Genomic DNA, 20,347 nt, shown 5'->3' on the forward strand with positions numbered 1-20,347 from the left:
TATAAGCTTCATGAGGGCAAGAATCTTTGTTTGTTTTGTTCACTGATGTTTTTCAAGTGCCTAGAACAAGGCCAGGTGCATGGTAGGTGCTCCATAAAGATTTGTGGATAAATAAATACAATAAATAATGCATAAACGAGTGAGTGAATGAACCAAAGGTAATCTAGGATCAGAATTGTGATGATCTAGGACTTCTAAATTTAAAACTTTGAGTTCTATTCCAGACTCATTTCCACTTAACCTTGGCCATGTCAGTGAACCTTTCTGGGCCTCTGCTTTCTCGTGTATGAAATTAGGTGGTTATGTATTCATTTAATTAATATCCATTGCAACCCAACTGTGATCAAGGCATTCAAAGATACTTCCTTGCATTCAAGTGGTACCACTCAAAACGCAGAATTCATTGGCATCCAAGTCCAACCTCTTCCAAGCCCCGCCCACCTCACGTCCATCTTTAGGCCCTGCCCCAATTCGGTTCAGCCCGCCCCCAGCGTAGAGGCACCACCTTTCCTCGTTGCAGTCATCCAATAGGCAAGATACACGGCTAGGTGATTTGCGAGCGGGAGTTAGGTGTCCTCTTGGCGCCTGACCAGAGTCGGGAAATTCGGCTTCTCTTGAGTAGTCCCTTCCCCGAGTTGGCCCCGAGGTATGCGGGGTCACTCGCTGCTCGACGTTCCCTCCGAAGGGTCGGACAAGGCTCCGGAGCCCTGTCGCTGCCCTCCCTAGGAGCCCTGGGTCTTCACTGGCCGAGGTGCCCGCCCCGCGGCATTCTGGGAGTGGTAGTTTTCTTCCTTCAGGTTCCTTCCTGGCTGGCCAGTGCCCAAGACTAGCGAGACTACGATTCCCAGACGCCCAAACGAGTCGCCGGTCACGTGGCCGCAAGGACGCGGGGCCGGTGGGCGGGGGCCGGCAGGTGCCCCGCTGCTGTCTGTCACATCCAGAGCCGGCTAGCCGCTAGGTCCCCAGAGACCCCGCCATGGTACGCGCGGGCGCCGTGGGGGCGCATCTCCCCGCGTCCGGTTTGGACATTTTCGGGGACCTGAGGAAGATGAACAAGCGCCAGGTGACGGAGGCGGGTGGTGAGCGCGCCCAGGCCGGGACCGGCTGTGCTTGCGAGGAGTTGGGGCTTCCAGTGCAGGGCTCCAGGAAGGGCAGCTCCCAGTGACTGCGGCCGGGCGGCCACCCGAAGCTCCCGCGCTGGGCTCTCAGGCCCTGGGTTCTACGCCCACGTGTGGACATGGGTGTGCACTTCCTTGCCCTGACAAGAGCACAATTAGGGGAGGGTGTAGGAAAGGGGAGAATAGAAACCCGTGCCATGGAATGTCAAATGTGGATGAGAAAGCCATAGCCACGCTTGTGAGAGAGTTGACTATGTGAGCGACAGCTGTTTGCGCGTATTTGAAGGGCCACCCGGTGAAGAGGGAACAGATTTCTCTGTGGGGCTTCAGAGGCCTGACTGCCTGCGGGTGGAAGTGGCAGAAAAGCAGGCGAGAGGGAAGAACTTTCCTACAATGGGAGCTGTCCAGCGATGCCTCCCAAAGCAGTTTCTTTCCAACCTGGGCAGTCGTTTTTCCCCTGACCGTGGGTCTGAACTCAATAATGCTCCCTGTGCCTAGAGAGCTCACAAGCGGTGCGCAATCATTGTGGATTCAACCCACGTTCCCAGCGGGATTCCAGAAGCCTTCTCTAACTTCTGAGATGCCATCATTCTGGCTGCACTATGAATATAGGAGGCAGTGTAGGGTCTTTGGGCAGCTGGGGTGGTTGAATTCCCAGAAGACCTCAGAGGAAAACGTTCCTCTTGCTCTCTCCTTAGCCACTTATTGGCCATCATCACTGTCTTTGGGTCCTTATCTCTTCACTATAAGGTTAAGAGTGAGTAGGGATTGGAAAGGAAGCCCTCTCAGTCAGGAAAAATACGATTATGTAAGCTTCTAGGTAGAGAATTTGGGGGACCTGTAGGGCCTAAATATCACGGTGGATACTAATGCCACTATTACTACTAATAAATTGTGCTAAGAAAAATGGGACCTTCCAACCAAGGGATTTTGCTTGTCTTTGAAAATGGTAATAATCCTTATTATTTTGAGGGCATCCAGTTTCATTTGCTCCATCAGTTGACATGTGAAAGTAATAATCCTTATTATTTTGAGGGCATCCAGTTTCATTTGCTCCATCAGTTGAGATGTGGGGTGGTGCCCATGGGAGGTCACAACTACTCCTTTAGGCATATGTGTTTTCCCCCTCTCACTCTCCTCCCCCTCCCCCAAGTAGAATTTCAGACGAGTGCAGTCGTGTGGGAAAGTTTGATAATTTCTATTTCATCAACCGTGTTTAGGATGTGGTAATGTCTAGGTGTGCACAGCTGATATACTCCTATTTCTGGAAGATGAGTTGTAGTAGAGAGTATCACCAGCTTAAAAAAGTAACTGCTAATGTCCTGAGCATTGATGCTGTTCAATACCCTACAGGAAGCAGAGCTTTGTTTAAAAATTTAGACTTAATGGCTGGGTTTTTAAAATGTCTCTAAAATTAGTACTGACTACTGATGGCTGTAATTGCAGACTGTCAGAAAAGGCCCTCTGATGAGTGTATTGATCCCTAAACCACTTTGCCCTTTGAAAGATCAGTGTGTTTTTTGCTCTCAATGATAAGGCCTGCCAGTAGCTGGCTGTATTGCCTGTTTTGTTAGTCTTCTAATTAAAATTCAGCAAGCTCAAATCTACTGCGTCTCGGTACTTTTTTAAAAAGCTTTGTCCGTTTGCTTTTTTTTGTTGTTGTTCCTCTTCTTCCCTCCAAAATAGCATCTTATGACACCTTGTCAGGCCTGCATGCTCCACCAGTCTTGAAAGCAGGACCTTCTTTCTCTGCCGCCCCTGCTTACTATTAAAGCAGGACCCACATGCAAGACAAGGGCTCTTTGTTTCTGCAGTGAGGAAGAGAGGAAGAAATACAGCTACTGGCAGTGCTGCTGCTGTCAGCCAGAATCTTGGGTCTGAAATGTTTGCTTAAAACTCTTAGACGTTGGCTGTTTCATCTTTGGTTGACAATGACTTGAGTGTGGACTTACTTCTACACTCTGTCGTTAGCATTAAGTACTGAGCATACAAAGTTGGTAGGCAAAGGTGAACAACAACAAAAGCACCCGTGAAATGTGGTGGTGGTTTGGTTTTTTTAGACCCCAGTCAGCTTGTCAGGAGTTCAGTCAAAATTACTTTTCTGGATTCCAGGATTTTAAGCCTAGAATCTGATTAGTAGATTTCTTAAAGTTAAGGTGTTGCAAGTATGATCTGTGGTTTCTTAGTTTGATTTTTAGATTTTTGTGTATTTGGGCATTTCCTTAGCAGGTAGATGGTTTGCTCAATGGAAGCTTTTTTGAGGAATTGATTTTGCTTCCCCTTACTGAACTTTTCAAGCTTGGGAAATTATACGGGAAAATATATTCTTGGTACGAGGTCTTTACTGGATAAGTGGCAAGATTTTATAATTTGCTTTTATCAGGGTGGAACCAGATGGCTTGAAAACTTGTCTAAAAACGGCAATCTTTGTTTAAAACCATGGTTTGGGGCTTTCCTAATTGGATATGTAATTCATTATGGAACAGTGGTGATTTATCAAGTGCTTTCAGTCAGGCAGAGCAGCTGGGGAGGGTTTTGAATGTGAATTCCAGTGAACAACTTCTGCTTTAGCGTGGCGTGACTTGTAAGGCTGATTTTACTTTAGAAGCAGTGTTTTGTTGTTGTTGTTGTTGTTGTTGTTGGACACTCAATATTTATTGAATGAAGACATGAATTTTTTTTATCTCTTCTAAATGCTCACTTCGTTGCATTCTTAAATATTTGCTTTGTGATTTTTGATTTTTTCCATTATGCTCTTTGAGCTTACGGTGAAATGGTGTAAAGACTTTGATTGTTTCATGGCAACTTTCTGGTAAATATTCTTCATTTGATGAGGGATAAAAGACTACATATTGGGTACAGTGCACACTGCTCCAGTGACAGGTGCACTAAAATCTTAGAAACGACCACTAAAGAACTTAATCCATGTAACCAGAAGAAGCAATGGTTTAAGGTATTATAGCCCAACACTTTGACAATGTCTGCTTAGCACTCCAGTTTCATTTTTCAGTCTCCTGGGAATATAATGATAGTTTCATAATTTGCTATTGACACAGTAGCCAAGTCGCTTTAAAAAATGGTGTGTAGGCTGAGTGCAGTGGCTCACGCTTGCAATCCTAGCACCTTGGGAGGCCGAGGCAGGTGGATCATTTGAGGTCAGGAGTTCAACACCGGCCTAGCCAACATGGTGAAGCCCTGTCTCTACTAAAAATATAAAAATTAGCCGGGTGTGGTGGCGCACGCCTATTATCCCAGCTACTCGGGAGGCTGAGGCAAGAGAATCGCTTGAGCCAGGGAGGCGGAGGTTGCAGTGAGCAGAGATCGCGCCATTGCACTCCAGCCTGGGCAACAGAGTGAGACTCCATCTCAAAAAAAAAAAAAAAAAAAAAAAGGGTGTAACTTTAATGTTGAATTATATTTATGTTCCTATTTTGATTTATTGCACCAAATACACCAACAATTATCTTAATTCACTTATGTCCTCACTTTCAGTTGTATCCTTCATAATTGCATCAGATTACCTATTGTTACAGTTTTAACATTAACAAGAGACAGTTTTGAGCTCTGCTTTTCCTACCTTACATCAGTCAGAATACGTTTTCAGAATAGAGAAAAGTTTAAAGAAGAAAAGTCAATGACTTGTAATTTCACTATCCTAAAATAGCCTCTCTTAGAGTCTTGGGGCATCTCTTTGTGTTTATTTTATCGTTTGGTGAGCTCCTACTGCAGCTTACATTTTTCACTCAACATACTGTGTTTGGTCGTGTCATTAAACTTCCTTTTTATTTTCCTCCCCTAACCCAACCCACTTTGTCCTCCACTCCCGTTAAGTTCTTTATGCATTGTTTTAAATAGTGGACTAATCTGCCATTTTCTTTTTCTCTTTTTTTTTTTTTTTTGAGATGGAGTCTTGCTCTGTCACCCAGGCTGGAGTACAGTGGTGCTATCTGGGCTCATTGCAACCTCCGCCTCCCGGGTTCAAGAGATTCTTGTGCCTCAGCCTCCCAAGTAGCTGGGATTACAGGCGCATGTGCCACCATGCCGGGCTAATTTTTGCATTTTTAGTAGAGTTGGCGTTTCACCATGTTGGCCAGGCTGGTCTTGAACTCCTGAGCTCAGATTATCTGCCCACCTCGGCCTCTCAAAGTACTGGGATTACAGGCGTGAGCTACACCGCACCTGGCCCCATTTTCTACTCAGTTATTTCCCTGTTGTTGCTCATTTATTGCCTTTTCCACATTATTAGAATTAAGACTGTAATGAATGTCTTCGGGCCATAATTCTCAACCTGCACTCACCATTAAAGATGGTTATTTTATCACTATTTATTCAACAAATTGAATACTTAGCTTTTTGCCAAGCCCATGTTGAATCTTGAGGATACAGCTATGAGCAAGGCTGAAATGATGCCTACTTTTGTGGAATGTAAGGTCTAGTGCAAAAGACACTTTAGGTAATTACATGCTTAATTATGATGCTGATGAATGATATTAAGAAATACAGGATGCAGTGAGAATATGTAATAGGAAGACCTAGGCTGGCCAGAGTGGAGGTTGGCAAACCCCACTGCACCACCTGTTTTTGTAAAGTTTGATTGGCACACAGCCATGCTCTTTCTTTTACATATTGTCTATGGCTGCCTTCCCGCTACGTTGGCAGGGCTGAGTAGTTTCAATGAGACTATGTGACCCGTAAACATAAAATATTTACTGTCTTACCCTTTACACAAAAAGTTTGCTGATTTCTGGTCTAGCCGGTCAGGGCAGGGTTCTGTTGGGCACTGGCATTTAAAGGTGGATGTAAAGGTGAGTGTTGGTAAACTGAGGGGTCCAGGGAGGGAGCCTTCTGGTTGAAGGCCCTGGGGTGGAAAGAAGCATGTGAGGTGGAAGCATGGACAGTACCACCAGTGCAGCTGGGGTGAGGCGAGCTTCAGCAGCTGAAGTGGGGCTGGGGGGATATATCAGACAGGGCATTAGAGGCCATATTGTAGTTTAGTCTTTATCCTCAGAGTAGTGGGATACAATCAAAGGGCTTTAGGCAGGGCATAGACATGACCAAGTGACCAGATGTGCATTTGAAAACCAGTAGAGTCAAGCACCATATAATGATGTTTCTGTCAATGACGGACCACATACACGATGGTGGTCCCATAAAATTATACCATATTTTTACTCTGCCTTTTCTATGCTTAGTTACACAAATACTTAGCAGTGTGTTACAGTCGCCTGTAGTATTCAATCTAGTAGCAAGCTGCACAGGTTTCTAGCCTAGAAACAATAGGCTACACCGTATAGCTTAGGGGTGTAGTAAGCGACACCATCTGGGTTTGTATAAGTACACTCTATGATGTTCAAACAACAATAAAATCACCTAACAACGCATTTTTTCAGAATGTGTCTGTCATAAAGTGGCGCATGACTGCCCTGATTGTAGCACAGAGAATGGATCGGAAGAGGTGTGCACGGGCATTAGGAGACCAGTCATGAGGCTGTCACAGCAGCCTGATGGGCCCCGTTGGTGATATGATGAGAGTGGTGGCAGTGGGAATAGAGAGAACTGTACAAACTCCAGACATGTTTGGAAAGCCAGAATGTATAGAATGAATGGGTACGGGGTGGCTCCAAATAGCAGGGCGATAATAATGTCATTTACTGAGAGAAGGATCACTAGCACTGAAAGCTTTTAGAGAAGGTAAGTTTAATTTTGACATGTTGAGCAGGAGGTATCTTTAAAGACGTCTGAGTGGAAACGTCAGGTAGGCAGCTGGAAGTCTCTGAATTGGGAGTAGTTAGCATGACGGGACCAATGCCAGCATTCAGGTAGAGGAGGAGGTTCAGATGGAGGAGGAGCAACTGGCAGGAAGACAAGAAAGTGGTCAGAAGTGGATGGCATGCCATCGTGGAAGGCAGCGGCCAAGGGTTTGAAGAAATGGTCATGTGTGTTGAGAGCTGCTGGAAGGTCAGGTAAGGTGAGGGCTGACAGTTATCCTTTGGATGTAGTGAGCATGTGACTGATTATGTAGGTTGAGGACTGAATATAGATGGTGAAGAAGGGGAGCAACTTGGGGTAGACACTGTTTTGAGAAGAGCTGTGAAGGAGAAGAGAGAGTGTGAAAGCTGGAGGAGGATGTGAGGTGGAGGAAGGGTTTGCGATGGGAGAGTCTTTAGCTGATGGGAGGAGGAGGTATAGAGCCACGATTCAACTTTCACTGCACCTCAGAATCACCCCACCCCTCCCAGCGATCCAGCTGGTCTGGGATGGACTTTCCAGGGCTTCCCCGATGATTCTAAGGTGCAGCCAAGGTTGAGAACCAATGGTATAGAGCAGTGGTTCTCAGCTGTGATTCCCACGCCAGCAGCTTTCGTGTCGCCTGGGAATGTGTCTGAAGTGCAGTCCTCAGGCATCGCCAGCTGATCCTAGTGCACACTGATGCTTGCACGCTGCCGCTGTAAAGAACGGTCCATGTACCTAGAAGTCAGAACCACGTAGAACCACCTGGGAAGTCTCTATTTGAACTTCCTGAATGTCTTTCAGCCTGACTTTTCCAGGCCTTGTGTATTTATTTATTTATTTATTATTTTTTTGGAGATGGAGTCTCGCTCTGTCGCCCAGACTGGAGGGCAGTGGCCGGATCTCAGCTCACTGCAAGCTCTGCCTCCCGGGTTTACACCATTCTCCTGCCTCAGCCTCCCGAGTAGCTGGTACTACAGGTGCCCGCCACCTCGCCCGGTTAATTTTTTTGGTATTTTTTAGTAGAGACGGGGTTTCACCGTGTTAGCCAGGATGGTCTTGATATCCTGACCTCGTGATCCGCCCGTCTCAGCTTCCCAAAGTGCTGGGATTACAGGCTTGAGCCACCGTGCCTGGCCGGCCTTGTGTATTTTAAACTGTATTTAAACTGTGTTTAAAACTATATTTTAAATTGTACTCAATGCTCAAAAAGAGTTCATACCACCACATTCCAGCTCAGTTAAAATTGAATTTGGATAGTTGAGGAAAATGATGTTGCCCAGAGCCACGTGATCCAGGTCCTCACTCCAAACTCAATTCAAAGGATGTTCTGGAAAGCTGGTAGGGAGCTAAGGTGGGATCTAACTTGTCTAACATCACTGCCTCCAAAACACTAAAACTATATTAATAGCAAGGAGGTTTTAGAAGTTATCAGTTACTCCAGGATACGCCCAGGAAAGGAAACAAGATCAGCCAAATACTAGAAGCTGGAAAACAGATGGAAGAATGGGAACTGGCACAGCCAGAGAAAGCCAGGATCGGAGCGGCACTGGGGGAGGCTGTGGCTCTTCAGGTTTGTGAGGCAGAGAGAGTCCTGAGACCCAGGAATTGGTGTCCCCAGAACTGAAGGCGAAGGGGAGATAGGGCTGAAATAAATTTGATTGGGTAGAAAGGCATAGAAGCAGTGAGACCCCCCGCTCTCCTGTCTTCCACCCAGAGGCCTCACCTTCCTCAGCAGAGGTCTGGGAGTTCATTGCCTGGAGAGGGGAACGGAAATCTCCGGAGGAGGGGCTGCCAGGCCTGGTAGGGTTGTGGCTCCCACCCTATAAGTGACTGTGCACACTACATGCTGAGGGTAGAAAAACAGAAGTGAGGGGTGAAGGACCTGACAGAACATGGGTCCTCAGGTATACACAGAGGTGAGCACAGGTGCCAGGAGAATAGGCACCTGCGGCCCGGTGGAAGGGGGTCATTGAACCAGTGGGGATAGACCCACGTGGGGATAGAGCCATTTTGGTTCGGGGGTCTGTTGCTGAGAGTGGGTGGCCCCAGTGGAGGGAAGATCTTTGGAGATGTGGATGGGGGCCCAGGAATTAAGATAGCACAGTGTTGATGGACCACCCACCTGGCTCTGCAGATCACCCCAACAACTGCAGGGGTTGTGAAGAGGAAGATTGAGGCAGGTACCAAAGTAAGGAGCCTCCCTGGCGGGCGGTGCTGGCGATGCCATGAGGGGCTTTGATTTTGAGTGGTCCTAGCCACAGCAGCCTTAGTCCCTGTTGCGCCTGGAAGGAAGGCGGATGTTTGGGCTGACAGGTCAGCTCCAGCCCGACAGGGTGTTGGCACATGGGCAGGTGTTGTTTTCTCCTTTAGTCACCAGGAGTTGGCAGGTGCAGCAGGCAGCTGTCTGCAAGGAAGAGCCTGTGCTTCAGCTTGTGCCATGCTGCAAGGAGCGAGGCAAGCCCAGTGGGTCTAAATGCCGTGGTCTGAGGTAGAGTGGGTGGGCTTCTACCTCCTTCTCAGAGCTGATGTAACTAGTGCTTAGGCGTTAACTCAATTAATTTTTCTGCTTTTGTAGCGAGGTCTCGGCTCTATGCAGCCCAGGCTGGAGTGCAGTGGTCGCGATCTTGGCTCACTGCAAGCTCCACCTCCCGGAGTTCCAGCCATTCTTCTGCCTCCCAGCCTCCTCCAAGTAGCTGGGGCCACAGGTGCCTGCCCATGCAGCCCAGCTAAATTTTTTTTGTATTTTTTAGTAGAAACGGGGTTTCCTGTGTTAATAGATGGTCTCGATCCTCCTGACCTAAGTGATCTGCCTGCCTCAGCCTCCCAAAGTGCTGGGATTACAGGCGTGAGCCACTGTGCCCAGCCCCTAACCAAATATTTGTTATTTACCTTTTAAAACATTTATGAAAAATTTAAACATTAAGATGTTTAACGTTTCTGTTCACTGGTTTTAAAATGTCATTTTTAGATGCAGGATGACCTCATTGCCAAGCACTATAGGACTCGGAAGCTTCCGTTTGAGGCTAAAGGTAGTTGTAGGTGAATCCACAGTGTGCAGATCTGGGTGAGACCTGTGCTCAGCATGCTGCACTGTGTCTGGGAATGGTCTTCACCGGGAGGCTCTGGTGGCAGGCCTTGAGTAGTGGAACCCTCTAGGGTGTAAGGTGCTGGGAAATCCCGAAGAGGTGATGAGGGCCTCCTTGGGGCTTTAACAAGACAGGCCTCACAGATTGCTCTTTTTTTCCTCCCCTCTCTCTCACTTAAGGAGAGATATTTGCCAGGCTCTTTCCAGGGACAAAAGTTGAAATACTGCAGAATTTTGTCCCTTGTGTTAGTTTCCTGTCCTAAAACCGTGTCTTTGGAAAAGTTTGATGAGTGCATCTCCAGCTTCAGGGTGGCGGGTCTTCTGCTACTGGTTTTCACTGTGGTTCCTCTTTTTCATTCCAGCTCTATTACCAGGTTTTAAACTTCGCCATGATTGTGTCTTCTGCACTCATGATATGGAAAGGCTTGATCGTGCTCACCGGCAGCGAGAGCCCCATTGTGGTGGTGCTGAGGTAGGTCCCCCAGGCTGGCCTCCAGCCTCCAGCCTCCATCACAAGGCTGCCCTGGGTCTGAGGAGCGGAGCAGCCTTAAGTGAAAACCTGTATGACAGCTGAAATTCAATATTTTAATTGGATAAATTATTAGTCTTTATTGATACCTATTTTGAGAATGTTTCTTTTTTTCTGGCTTTTGAAAAATCTTATCTTTCTTAGTAGGCATTTTAGAGCTTTAACCATGTTGGTGCTCGTGCACCTAATCCATGTCAAATGACAATTTAATAATATGGTATTCATGCATTATTTCTATACAAATTGATTTTTAAACATAACTAAAAATGTTACTTCATTTTCTTTGTATCAAACAGGCAGGGCGTCTGTATCCCCAGTGCGTAGCGTTGTGTCTAGTATTTTTTTCAAGCTTCTTCAGTAATACTGGTGTATTGATGGCTACTATCTTCTTGAGACTATGATGCTTATAAAAGTACAGCATGTTTATTTTAGAAAAGTTACCACTAGAGTTAACTTCACACAGCCATAAAGCCATCCAAGGGGAAAAACTTAACATCAGTTTGAAATCAAATGGCCGTGTTTGGGAGCTGGTAGGTGCTTCAAGATGGCATCTGTCTGGTGTGTCTTAGGTCATCAGATCTGTTGTTTTCAAGGTGGCATGGTGGGCTGTGGCAGTAACTTGGGCAGAGTCATAGCTTACCAGGGCAGGAGCCGAGGCCAGAACATAGGGCTCTTAGCTTGCATACCAGTGCCCTTTCCCTCCACTGGGCCTTGCCACCACCTTGTGGGGTCATAGCCATGATCCACGCCCCACCAGGCCGCCCTCATGTGGTTGGCCAAGGGGCACACTTCTAGAGATGGAGTTTCCGTGAATTTAGAAGACTGAGGCCAGCCTAGCTCACAGCAGAGCTGTGGGACCTCCGACCCACTCGTGTTCACACTGTGCTTTAGGGAGGCCCCTGGCATTGGGGTGGGTGGCTTAGGAGTGGGGAGAAGGGAGGTACACTCATGGATTCAGGAAACCTTAGCCTTGCTTCACATGTAACAGTTCCACGCTTGTGTGTTTTATGTGGTTACACTTCCTAGTAAGATTTCATTTGAAGGAAGGATTTTAAGGCCTTTTTTTTTTTTTTTAAAGAAGAAGGAATTTAAAACCTCAAATTTAGATGGACCCTCTCCTTTAACAGACAAGGAACCTGAGGCCCAATGAGGCCAGGCCTCAAGCATCTCCCAGTAACTTTTGGCAGAGCCAACACTAGATCTGAGATTTCCTGGCCCTCCTCAGATGTCACAGACACACTTTCACACAGGAGCTGGTGTGAAATTGCTGCACTTAGGGACTTTTTTTTTTTTTTTTTTTTTTTTTTAAAGCATCCTTTGTAATGTTAAAGCAATTTGGTTTGTCAGCATAAACCAATGACATCCCTAAGGGATGTGTGGTTTTTGGGGGAATCTGGCCCATGAGGAAAGCAAGTAGACATTGATATTAGTGAAACATTGAAAAGAACTGCTCTCCTGATAGGACATGATAGTGACCCTTGATGTTCAACTTCAGGACACCTATGGCCTCTGTCGTCTGTGCAGGGATCTTTTCCTAGCTGCAGTTCTCTTACACTGTTACTTTTCTATCAACATCTTCCCACTGTATCTTCAGGAATTTTGTTGAAGGAGTAAAGATGAAGCCACAGATGAGGAAATTATCTTAAGCATTTTAGCTTTTTTTTTTTTTAACCCTGAAACCATGTTTTATTTTCAGAAGAAGACAAAATAGAATTTCATATTGGGGGACAGAACAAACTCAAATTTGTTGACTGTGATGTTTTCTCTTAAGTCAGTTGTATTTCTAGCCCTTTTCCCCTGTCATTCAGATTGGCTGATTTTCAATGCTTCATCCATGACCATACTTAGTGGCACTGGTTTGACAGGCTGCATTTCTCCTTGCCACCTTCTGCACCTGCTGAGATGTTCGAGGTGGGCCAGGCTGGAGGGAAGGAGGGCGAGCTTCTCGAACTCTTGTTGGGAGCCATGGTTTTCTTTGTTTCCGCTAGAGCTGCACGGAGCTTCAGTGGTTCATTCTCCTCAGGTTCTTCCTGCTCAGCAGCCGTTACTCGTCCTTGGTTGCACAGCCCCCTGTCAAGCTGTATTTCTAGGTCTTATTCTCTCACGTATTAAAGCAAAGAATTAGCACACACATGTGTATGTATGTGTGTATATATATATATTTATTATATATATATATATAAAAAATGAACTTTTCAAATTTTAGCTTCCAGCATATTGCAATTTACTTTGAATCCACCAAAGATTTTGGCACAGGTTTAAATTGGTATCATGTGGAATTATTTATTGACTTCCACAATAACCCAGTCCATGTTTGTTAGAATTGGGCTTTTGTAGAATATGGTGGAATTCTCCACCATATTCTCCTGCTGCTGCAGGAGGCGAAGGACTTGGGTTCCCGTTTTGTCCCAGCCTCAGTTTGGCATCAGGGTGGGTCGTGCTCCCCAAGTGCTTTCATGTGTGCCTCATTTCTTAAGTAAGGATTGCAGTATCCTAAGTGCTGGGGATCTGCTCTGAAACAAAAGGATTGCCCTAGATGATTAGCTGTAAGTCTGCAGTTCTGGAGGAAAACGCTACTGTATTTGTGGATGCAGGACTTTTTTGAAAGCTAAAAATTGGTAGCTTTTACTTCAGAGTTGACGTTAATCCTGGTTTCTTTTCTACCTGATACAAACTGCAGAGGGTCCTGCCAGTGCTCATGACACGTTAATGTCAGTAGAAGTCATTTCCTTTCGCACATGTTACTACCTTGAGCAGTCAGAAGGAAGCCGCAGTGGCTTGTTTTATAGCTCTTCAGACCTACTTGACTATTGAGTTTCACCTCTGACATGTTTATTCTGATCGCCTTTTGGACACAGGTAATGCTGATACTGACTTTGTGCTTCTTTCTAGTGGCAGTATGGAGCCGGCCTTTCACAGAGGAGACCTCCTGTTCCTCACAAATTTCCGGGAAGACCCAATCAGAGCTGGTGAAATAGTTGTTTTTAAAGTTGAAGGACGAGACATTCCAATAGTTCACAGAGTAATCAAAGTTCATGAAAAGTAAAGAGGCTTATTTCTTTTTGGTTTTGTTTTGTAAATTTTTGGTAGATTCATGGCTAATTAGAAACTAGTAAAAGCACAGGATGATGTCGTGAGTTCTGCCATTTTCTCACTGGGTGACTTTGGACCGACTGCGTAACTCTTTCTGTAGGATGAGAGTTGTGGTAGTTAAACCCACAGTAACTCACAGAGTGATTATGAGAATTAAGTGAACTAATGTTTACTAAAGCAATTCAGAAACTTAAATTGCTGCACAAATGTAAGGTGTGATGTATTATGACATGGTAGTTATTTGAAGGAGTTCAAAGAAAATCAAAACAGTTTTGATATGAAAATTATTTTCTGAAATGCAAAAAAACTAGCTGTTTTTTCTATGTTTGGCCAAAGTGGCATCTTCAGCAGTAATATTAGTCCTGGATGGATAAAAATTCCTTTTCCAACTCATCTCATGATTTGGTCGTTGCATATTCTGCATTAATTTTCCATTGCCACATCCCCCACTCCCCAAACAGCCTTGCTGTTAATACCAGCCATGACTTACTTATTAAGATCCTTTTCTGGAACCGGAAACATTTACTTCTTGCTCAAATATATAAAGTTCCCATGAGAGAGTACTTCACATGATTAGTAAAAGTGTTACATTTCATATATACTTGGTTATTCATTTACCTTTATGCAGCTTAGTATGGATTTTTATCTGTATGAGTCAGAATTAAATTTAGGTATGCCTAGGTATGTTTTTTAATAATGGAGCATTTCTCACTCTGTATGTGTGTGTGTGTTTGAGTTTGACAGAGAGAAGTAACTACTTGTACATATCTGGTATTAGATTCCCATTCCATTCACTGCTTCTTTTTTTGAGATGGAGTCTCACTGTGTCGCCTAGGCTGGAGTACAATGGTGTGATCTCCGCTCACTGCAACTTCCGCCTCCCGGGTTCAAGCGACTCTCCTGCCCCAGCCTCCTGAGTACCTGGGACTACAAGCATGCACCATCCTGCCTGGCTAATTTTTTTTTTTTTGAGACAGAGCCTCGTTCTTGTCTCCTCGGCTGGAGTGCAATGGCGGGATCTCAGCTCACTGCAACCTCCGCCTCCTGGGTTCAGGCAGTTCTCCCTTAGCCTCTCAAGTAGCTGGAATTACAGGCACGTGCCACCACACCTGGCTAATTTTTGTATTTTTAGTAGAGATGGGTTTTCGCCATGTTGGCCAGGCTGGTCTCAAACTCCTGACCTCAGGTGATCCACCCGTCTCAGCCTCCCACATTGCTGGGATTATAGGCGTGAGTAACCGCGCCTGGCCCATTTACTGCTTCTTCACAAGTGTACCCCACAGATATGGATACTCATTCACTTCACATTACTCTAAACATGAGAACAATCCAGTTTCATCCTGTGCTGATACACTGGTCCTGTGGTAACGGTTACTTGATGCCTACCTGTTAGATTCCTGAGGAAGAAGCATCCTCAATCATGATGTGACAGTACTTGCACTGACTTACAATTAATTTCTAAAGATGATCAATTGTTCCAAGTTGAGGAAATGATTATTTGCTCTAATTTGCATGAATTATGAGACACTGTCAGGATTTTTATCCTGATTTCCTTTATAACCGTGTCTGCAAATCAGCTTGCTCTTTTTAATATGGTTTCAAATCTTTGGGGGTTTTTGGCATTTTATCACATTATAATAGTGCATTCTTTTTTCGTCTCTCTTATTGAAAGAAGACCCTCTTTACAGCTCCATAATACTACAATATTATGTTTCTAGAGTCAAGGCTATCTGAGCACCAGTTTAGAATGCTTAAAATGGGTCCCACATGTCTCTTTAACACACTGGTGTTATGCCATTTGTGATTCTTGTTTCCCTGCAAATTCTACTTTATGCTACCGTGGTCAGTGGTGAAGGAAATAATGCAGTAACAAATTGTGCATTTGGCAAGGAAAAGGAAATCTGAGGACAGCCTAGAGCACACTTGCATTTAAATTACCTTGTGCTCAAATCTGTGTGATCTAGGATTAAGTTTATATCTAGAGTGAAGAGGAATATCATCCATGTTAACAAATTGGTCTATGAGGCTGGGCATGGTGGCTTATGCCTGTAATCCCAGCACTTTGGGAGGCCGAGGCGGGTGGATCACTTGAGGTCAGGAGTTCTAGATCAGCCTGGCCAACATGGCAAAACCCCACCTCTACTAAAAGTGCAAAAGTTACCTCGGTGTGGTGGCTCACACCTGTAATTCCAGCTACTCAGAGACTGAGGCAAGAGAATCGCTTGAACCTGGGAGGCAGAGGTTGCAGTGAGCTGAGATCGCACATGGCACTTCAGCCTGGGTGACAGAGCAAGACTCTATCTCAGACAAACAAACACACAAACAAAAAACCAAATTGTTCCATGAGGTCTAAGAATGAAAACAGTTCAAGTCCAGCACAGGTTGTTAAACCAGCTTCGTGTCCTGACTTCTGACCTGTTCTGACTTGAAGTGAATGAAGTGAGCCTGGAAAAGCTCCTTGACAGCAGTGTTTTTGTGTATTACGAATCTGGACTTGAAAGAATTGCACAGTGGTGATTCACATGATTTTACCTACTGATGAATGACACGAATACACTTGTTTACAGGTTAAACAAATATTAGGTCCTAGTATATTCGTCATTCCCAGAAGCCATGCGGTGAGAAGGAATTCTTCATTGTATGCTGTGCTGGAAGCAAATTGTTGCCCTTGTGCTTGGTCATGCTTTTTGTTGTCACGGTTACTTGAGTGTTTTGGAATTGAAGTCTACAAAATGGTCATTAGATTTGTGCTTCAGTTGAATGGTTGTCCTAAGCAGTCATCTTAGATTAAAAAAAGGTCAGGTTATCTTTGTTCTTCTAAATGCTCCTGTCTGACAGTAAAGTCTTGGGTAAGCTAATATTTTTGTAAATGATGCTGTGCCGAAAATAATTTTTGAGAGGACATTATTTTGCTTTCCAGAGATAACGGAGACATCAAATTTCTGACTAAAGGAGATAATAATGAAGTTGACGATAGAGGCTTGTACAAAGAAGGCCAGAACTGGCTGGAAAAGAAGGACGTGGTGGGAAGAGCAAGAGGGTGAGAATTCACCTTTAAGTTATATAGAAGGCTATGGAAAACACTTAGAAATGAAGAAATTAAATCGATAGGCTGAGTCGTTAATTACAAATCAGGAGAGTTCTAAGCAGTTCTAGTTTATCCTGTGAAGACAAATACAACTTAAAAATTCCTAAAGACCTAAAATCTAAAACGGAGCCCAGTTACCTATATGATGGGTTCAAATCTGTTTAAAAATAAATCCAGCCAGGCGCGGTGGCTCACACCTGTAATCCCAGCACCTTTGGGAGGCCAAGGCAGGAGGATCACTTGAGCCCAGGAGTTCAAGACCAGCCTGGGTAATATAGGGATACCCCATCTCTATTAATAAAAATTTTTTAAAAATTGTTCTTAAAAAATGAATAAAAATAAATCCTCACTGAGAGATTAGTTATTTGTGGATTTTAAATAACCATTACAAGAAAGTCTCCCAGAGATAACCACTGTTTAACATTTCAGGGAATGCTGTAGATACTCTCTGGGCTGGTACAGATGTATGTTATACATATATATAATTTTACTTAGAATTTGATTGTTTTTCACCCAGCAGGAAGTTGGAAATAGCTTTTCGTGTCAAATCTACATCTATATCTTTTTAAGTGGCTACAAGCTGTTTTATTGCGAATACAAATTTATTTAACCAATCCCCTTTTGGTGGACACTTAGATTATTTCGTATTTTTCGCAACTAGAAACATTTCTGTGATACATCTTTTAGTATTCATCTTTGTATAGTTGTCCAGCAATGAGTTCTGCTTCTGATTAACATAACAGAGAATGTGTCCTCATTAAAAACCAAAAAAGGGAATTCTTCCTCTCTCGGCAACCCGTTTTATGTTGAACAGATGTAGAAATGTTTTTTTTTTTTTTTTGTCTTACCTAAATCTCACTAGCTTTTTAAGGCTGGAGAGACTGGCTACCGTTTTGTAAGATTTAGCGTTATCAATCAGATTGTGGCTTACGACTTCTTCCTACTCCTTTAACCATTTTTCTTTGTTGCATTTTCACTTGAATATCTCCGGGGGGACCAGGAGGGCTTCCAGTTAGTCCATCCTGTCTTTCTAGACACTCTGGTGAAAGACTTTGAATAAGAGAGAGGATGGAGCTACTGATGTATAAAAGACTGGAAGGTACTATGGGTGTGTTACCTTGTCTCCCACGAGCACAGGTGATTGAGACCTGGGTCCATCTGATTACATATTGCTGTTAATTTTGTCAGCGTAATCATTGGCTGGTTTATGCACTGAACCTCCTCTCTCTGGGCTCATAATCATATATGAGTATAAGTTATGCTGTTCACATTTGTATTTGCTACCCAATACATTTATTTGTTATATCTGACAAGCACTGGGAAATCAAAATAATTATTTGCATTACAAACTCATTACTCATGTGCTTTGAAAGCTTTATCTAACAGCAGTTTTTATATAGGCTATCTGAATCTTCTCTTCTAAATAAAAACTAGATTTGTGAAAGTTGCCTATTCTTTTTGTATAAGCGGCTTAACTATTTTAATTGTAGCAAGTGAAGACAACCAGCATCACTATCTCAACTCAAGTGCCTACTTAGAAAACTTGTCCTGGCTGCCAGTGCTGATGCTCCTTACTAATAAAGCTGTTTGAGACAGGGCTGAATACATCCTTACAGCCCCGGTCAGTGGCATTCCCACGTACGATTCATTTCCTAAGACTGATTTATAGTATTTTCAGATGTTGCCATCATCATGTTATAAACAATTTTTATATCTCTTGCTTTTTATCCCACAATTTAGGTTTTTACCATATGTTGGTATGGTCACCATAATAATGAATGACTATCCAAAATTTAAGGTAGGAATTTATGTGTGTCTATATTTGTTTACTTAGTTAAATATTGGAGCTTTTATTTGTGCAACTGTAAAGAGGCAGTCTTCTTAAAACATGTTGCCATTAATAGGCCTGCAGAATATCTATAGTTAACCACAAATTAATGTAGTCATTTAAAGTAGCAACATTTAAATTAATCATTTAAAATAGCTACTTTCCCCCTGTGTGTTCATGTTCTAATATGGCATTTATCTAATTGCTGCTTTTTATTATGGAAATTTTCACACACACACAAAAGTAGTCCCATAAACTAGTAATGCTTACCTCTCAACTTCAACAAAAATGGTATATCTCTCTCTCTCAATATATATGTGTATATATGTGTGTGTATATATCATATATATGTAAATGTGTGTGTGTGTGTGTATATATATATATATTTTTTTGGACGGAATCTGGCTCTGTCACCCAGGCTAAAGTGCAGTGGCACAATTTCGGCTCACCGCAACCTCTGCCTCCCAGGTTCAAGTGATTCTCCTTCCTCAGCCTCCCTAGTGGCTGGGATTACAGGTGTGCACCACCACGCCCAGCTCATTTTTGTATTTTTAGTAGAGACAGGGTTTCACCATGTTGGCCAGCCTGGTCTCGAACTCCTGACCTCAGGTGATCTGCCCGCCTTAGCCTCCCAAAGTGCTGGGATTACAGGCATGTATCTATATTTTTTTAAAAAATCACTTGACAAACAATGGGAAACCTGCGTAAGAGTAAGCACAGCATTTGCTGTGTTTGTTCGTTGTCTGATCTTCAGTCCATCAGTATATTTTTAGGTTTTTGATCATAATGTGGCATTGAACAGCTCATTTAGAGAACAAGGCATGGGGGAAAGAGGTAATCTTTTGATTCTGTCCTCAGCCCAGTATTTAACAGACTTCATCTGAATACATTTACAGACCAAATTTCTTTGTAGACCTCACAGTGATTTTCCATTGTGTTTTCTTTCCAGTATGCTCTTTTGGCTATAATGGGTGCATATGTGTTACTAAAACGTGAATCCTAAAATGAGAAGCAGTTCCTGGGACCAGATTGAAATGAATTCTGTTGAAAAAGAGAAAAACTAATATATTTGAGATGTTCCACTTTCTGTATAAAAGGGAACAGTGTGGAGATGTTTTTGTCTTGTCCAAATAAAAGATTCACCAGTAAAGATGGTTTTCTTTTGTGGAATCTGATTTGAATCTGCTCAATCTCTCTGCCAATTGTGGGAAACTCTACACTGAGTGTGAGGGTCTGTACCACTTCAATAACAAGGCAGGCTGTTTAGGGCCTGGCCTGCTAGTGGGGCAAGGCATGGTCCACATGTATAGTTGTAATGTCTGAGTTTCAAAAGTAAAATTCTTAATATAATGACATTTCTGGGGGGAAACAAAGAGGCCCTTAAAAGGACATAGTTTCTTATTAAAGTATAATCGGAGAAACTAAGAAAGCCAACATCTTTTAGAAGGAAGGGATGTAATCTGCTTTGTTTTGTGGTATGATATATCTTGAGATAGTTTGTTAAATTATTTGAGAAGTGTTTAATAAATTATTTAAAATGGTGCGTACTCCTTTGAAAAATTGCAAAAACTCCAGAAGGGTAAAAGTTGAAAATTGCAAAAACTACAAAAGGTCTCTTTCCTTAGACTTCCCTTTCTGCTTACCAGGGATATCCACCATTAAATTAGATATTTGCACGCTCTATAGTCCTGCAGAGAAAGTAGACCCTCTTGCAAGTATTTATCAAGCGCTTTTACTCAGCCACTGTCTGATGTGCTGGAGGTACAAAGTCCCTGCCCTGACGGAGCCCACACTGGAGCAGGAGGAACAGATAACACACGAGCCTATGATTTCAGGTACTGGTCATTGCTATGAAGAAAGATAAAGCATGTTA

General features: G+C 43.6%; 1 protein-coding gene across 2 annotated transcripts; it reads left to right on the plus strand.

Annotated features, from left to right (window-relative positions):
• Positions 1 to 510: 510 nt before the first annotated feature.
• Positions 511 to 19,628, plus strand: SEC11C (SEC11 homolog C, signal peptidase complex subunit). Of its 2 annotated transcripts, none has more exons than XR_002518721.1 (6): positions 511 to 1,063; positions 10,299 to 10,408; positions 13,358 to 13,507; positions 16,479 to 16,598; positions 18,137 to 18,267; positions 18,387 to 18,450. XR_002518721.1 is itself a non-coding variant. In XM_003914423.2 (6 exons), the coding sequence occupies exons 1-6, from the start codon at positions 977 to 979 to the stop codon at positions 19,475 to 19,477; spliced, it is 579 nt and encodes a 192-aa protein (XP_003914472.1). In that variant the 5' UTR covers positions 511 to 976; the 3' UTR covers positions 19,478 to 19,628. The 2 variants fall into 2 exon arrangements, 1 of the variants encoding a protein (XP_003914472.1); XM_003914423.2 differs by lacking the exon at positions 18,137 to 18,267 and adding an exon at positions 19,424 to 19,628 and having other exon boundaries at positions 18,387 to 18,444.
• The last annotated feature ends 719 nt before the right edge of the window (positions 19,629 to 20,347 follow it).

This window comes from Papio anubis, chromosome 19 (assembly GCF_008728515.1).
Source record: "Papio anubis isolate 15944 chromosome 19, Panubis1.0, whole genome shotgun sequence".
Classification (NCBI taxonomy): Eukaryota; Metazoa; Chordata; class Mammalia; order Primates; family Cercopithecidae; genus Papio; species Papio anubis.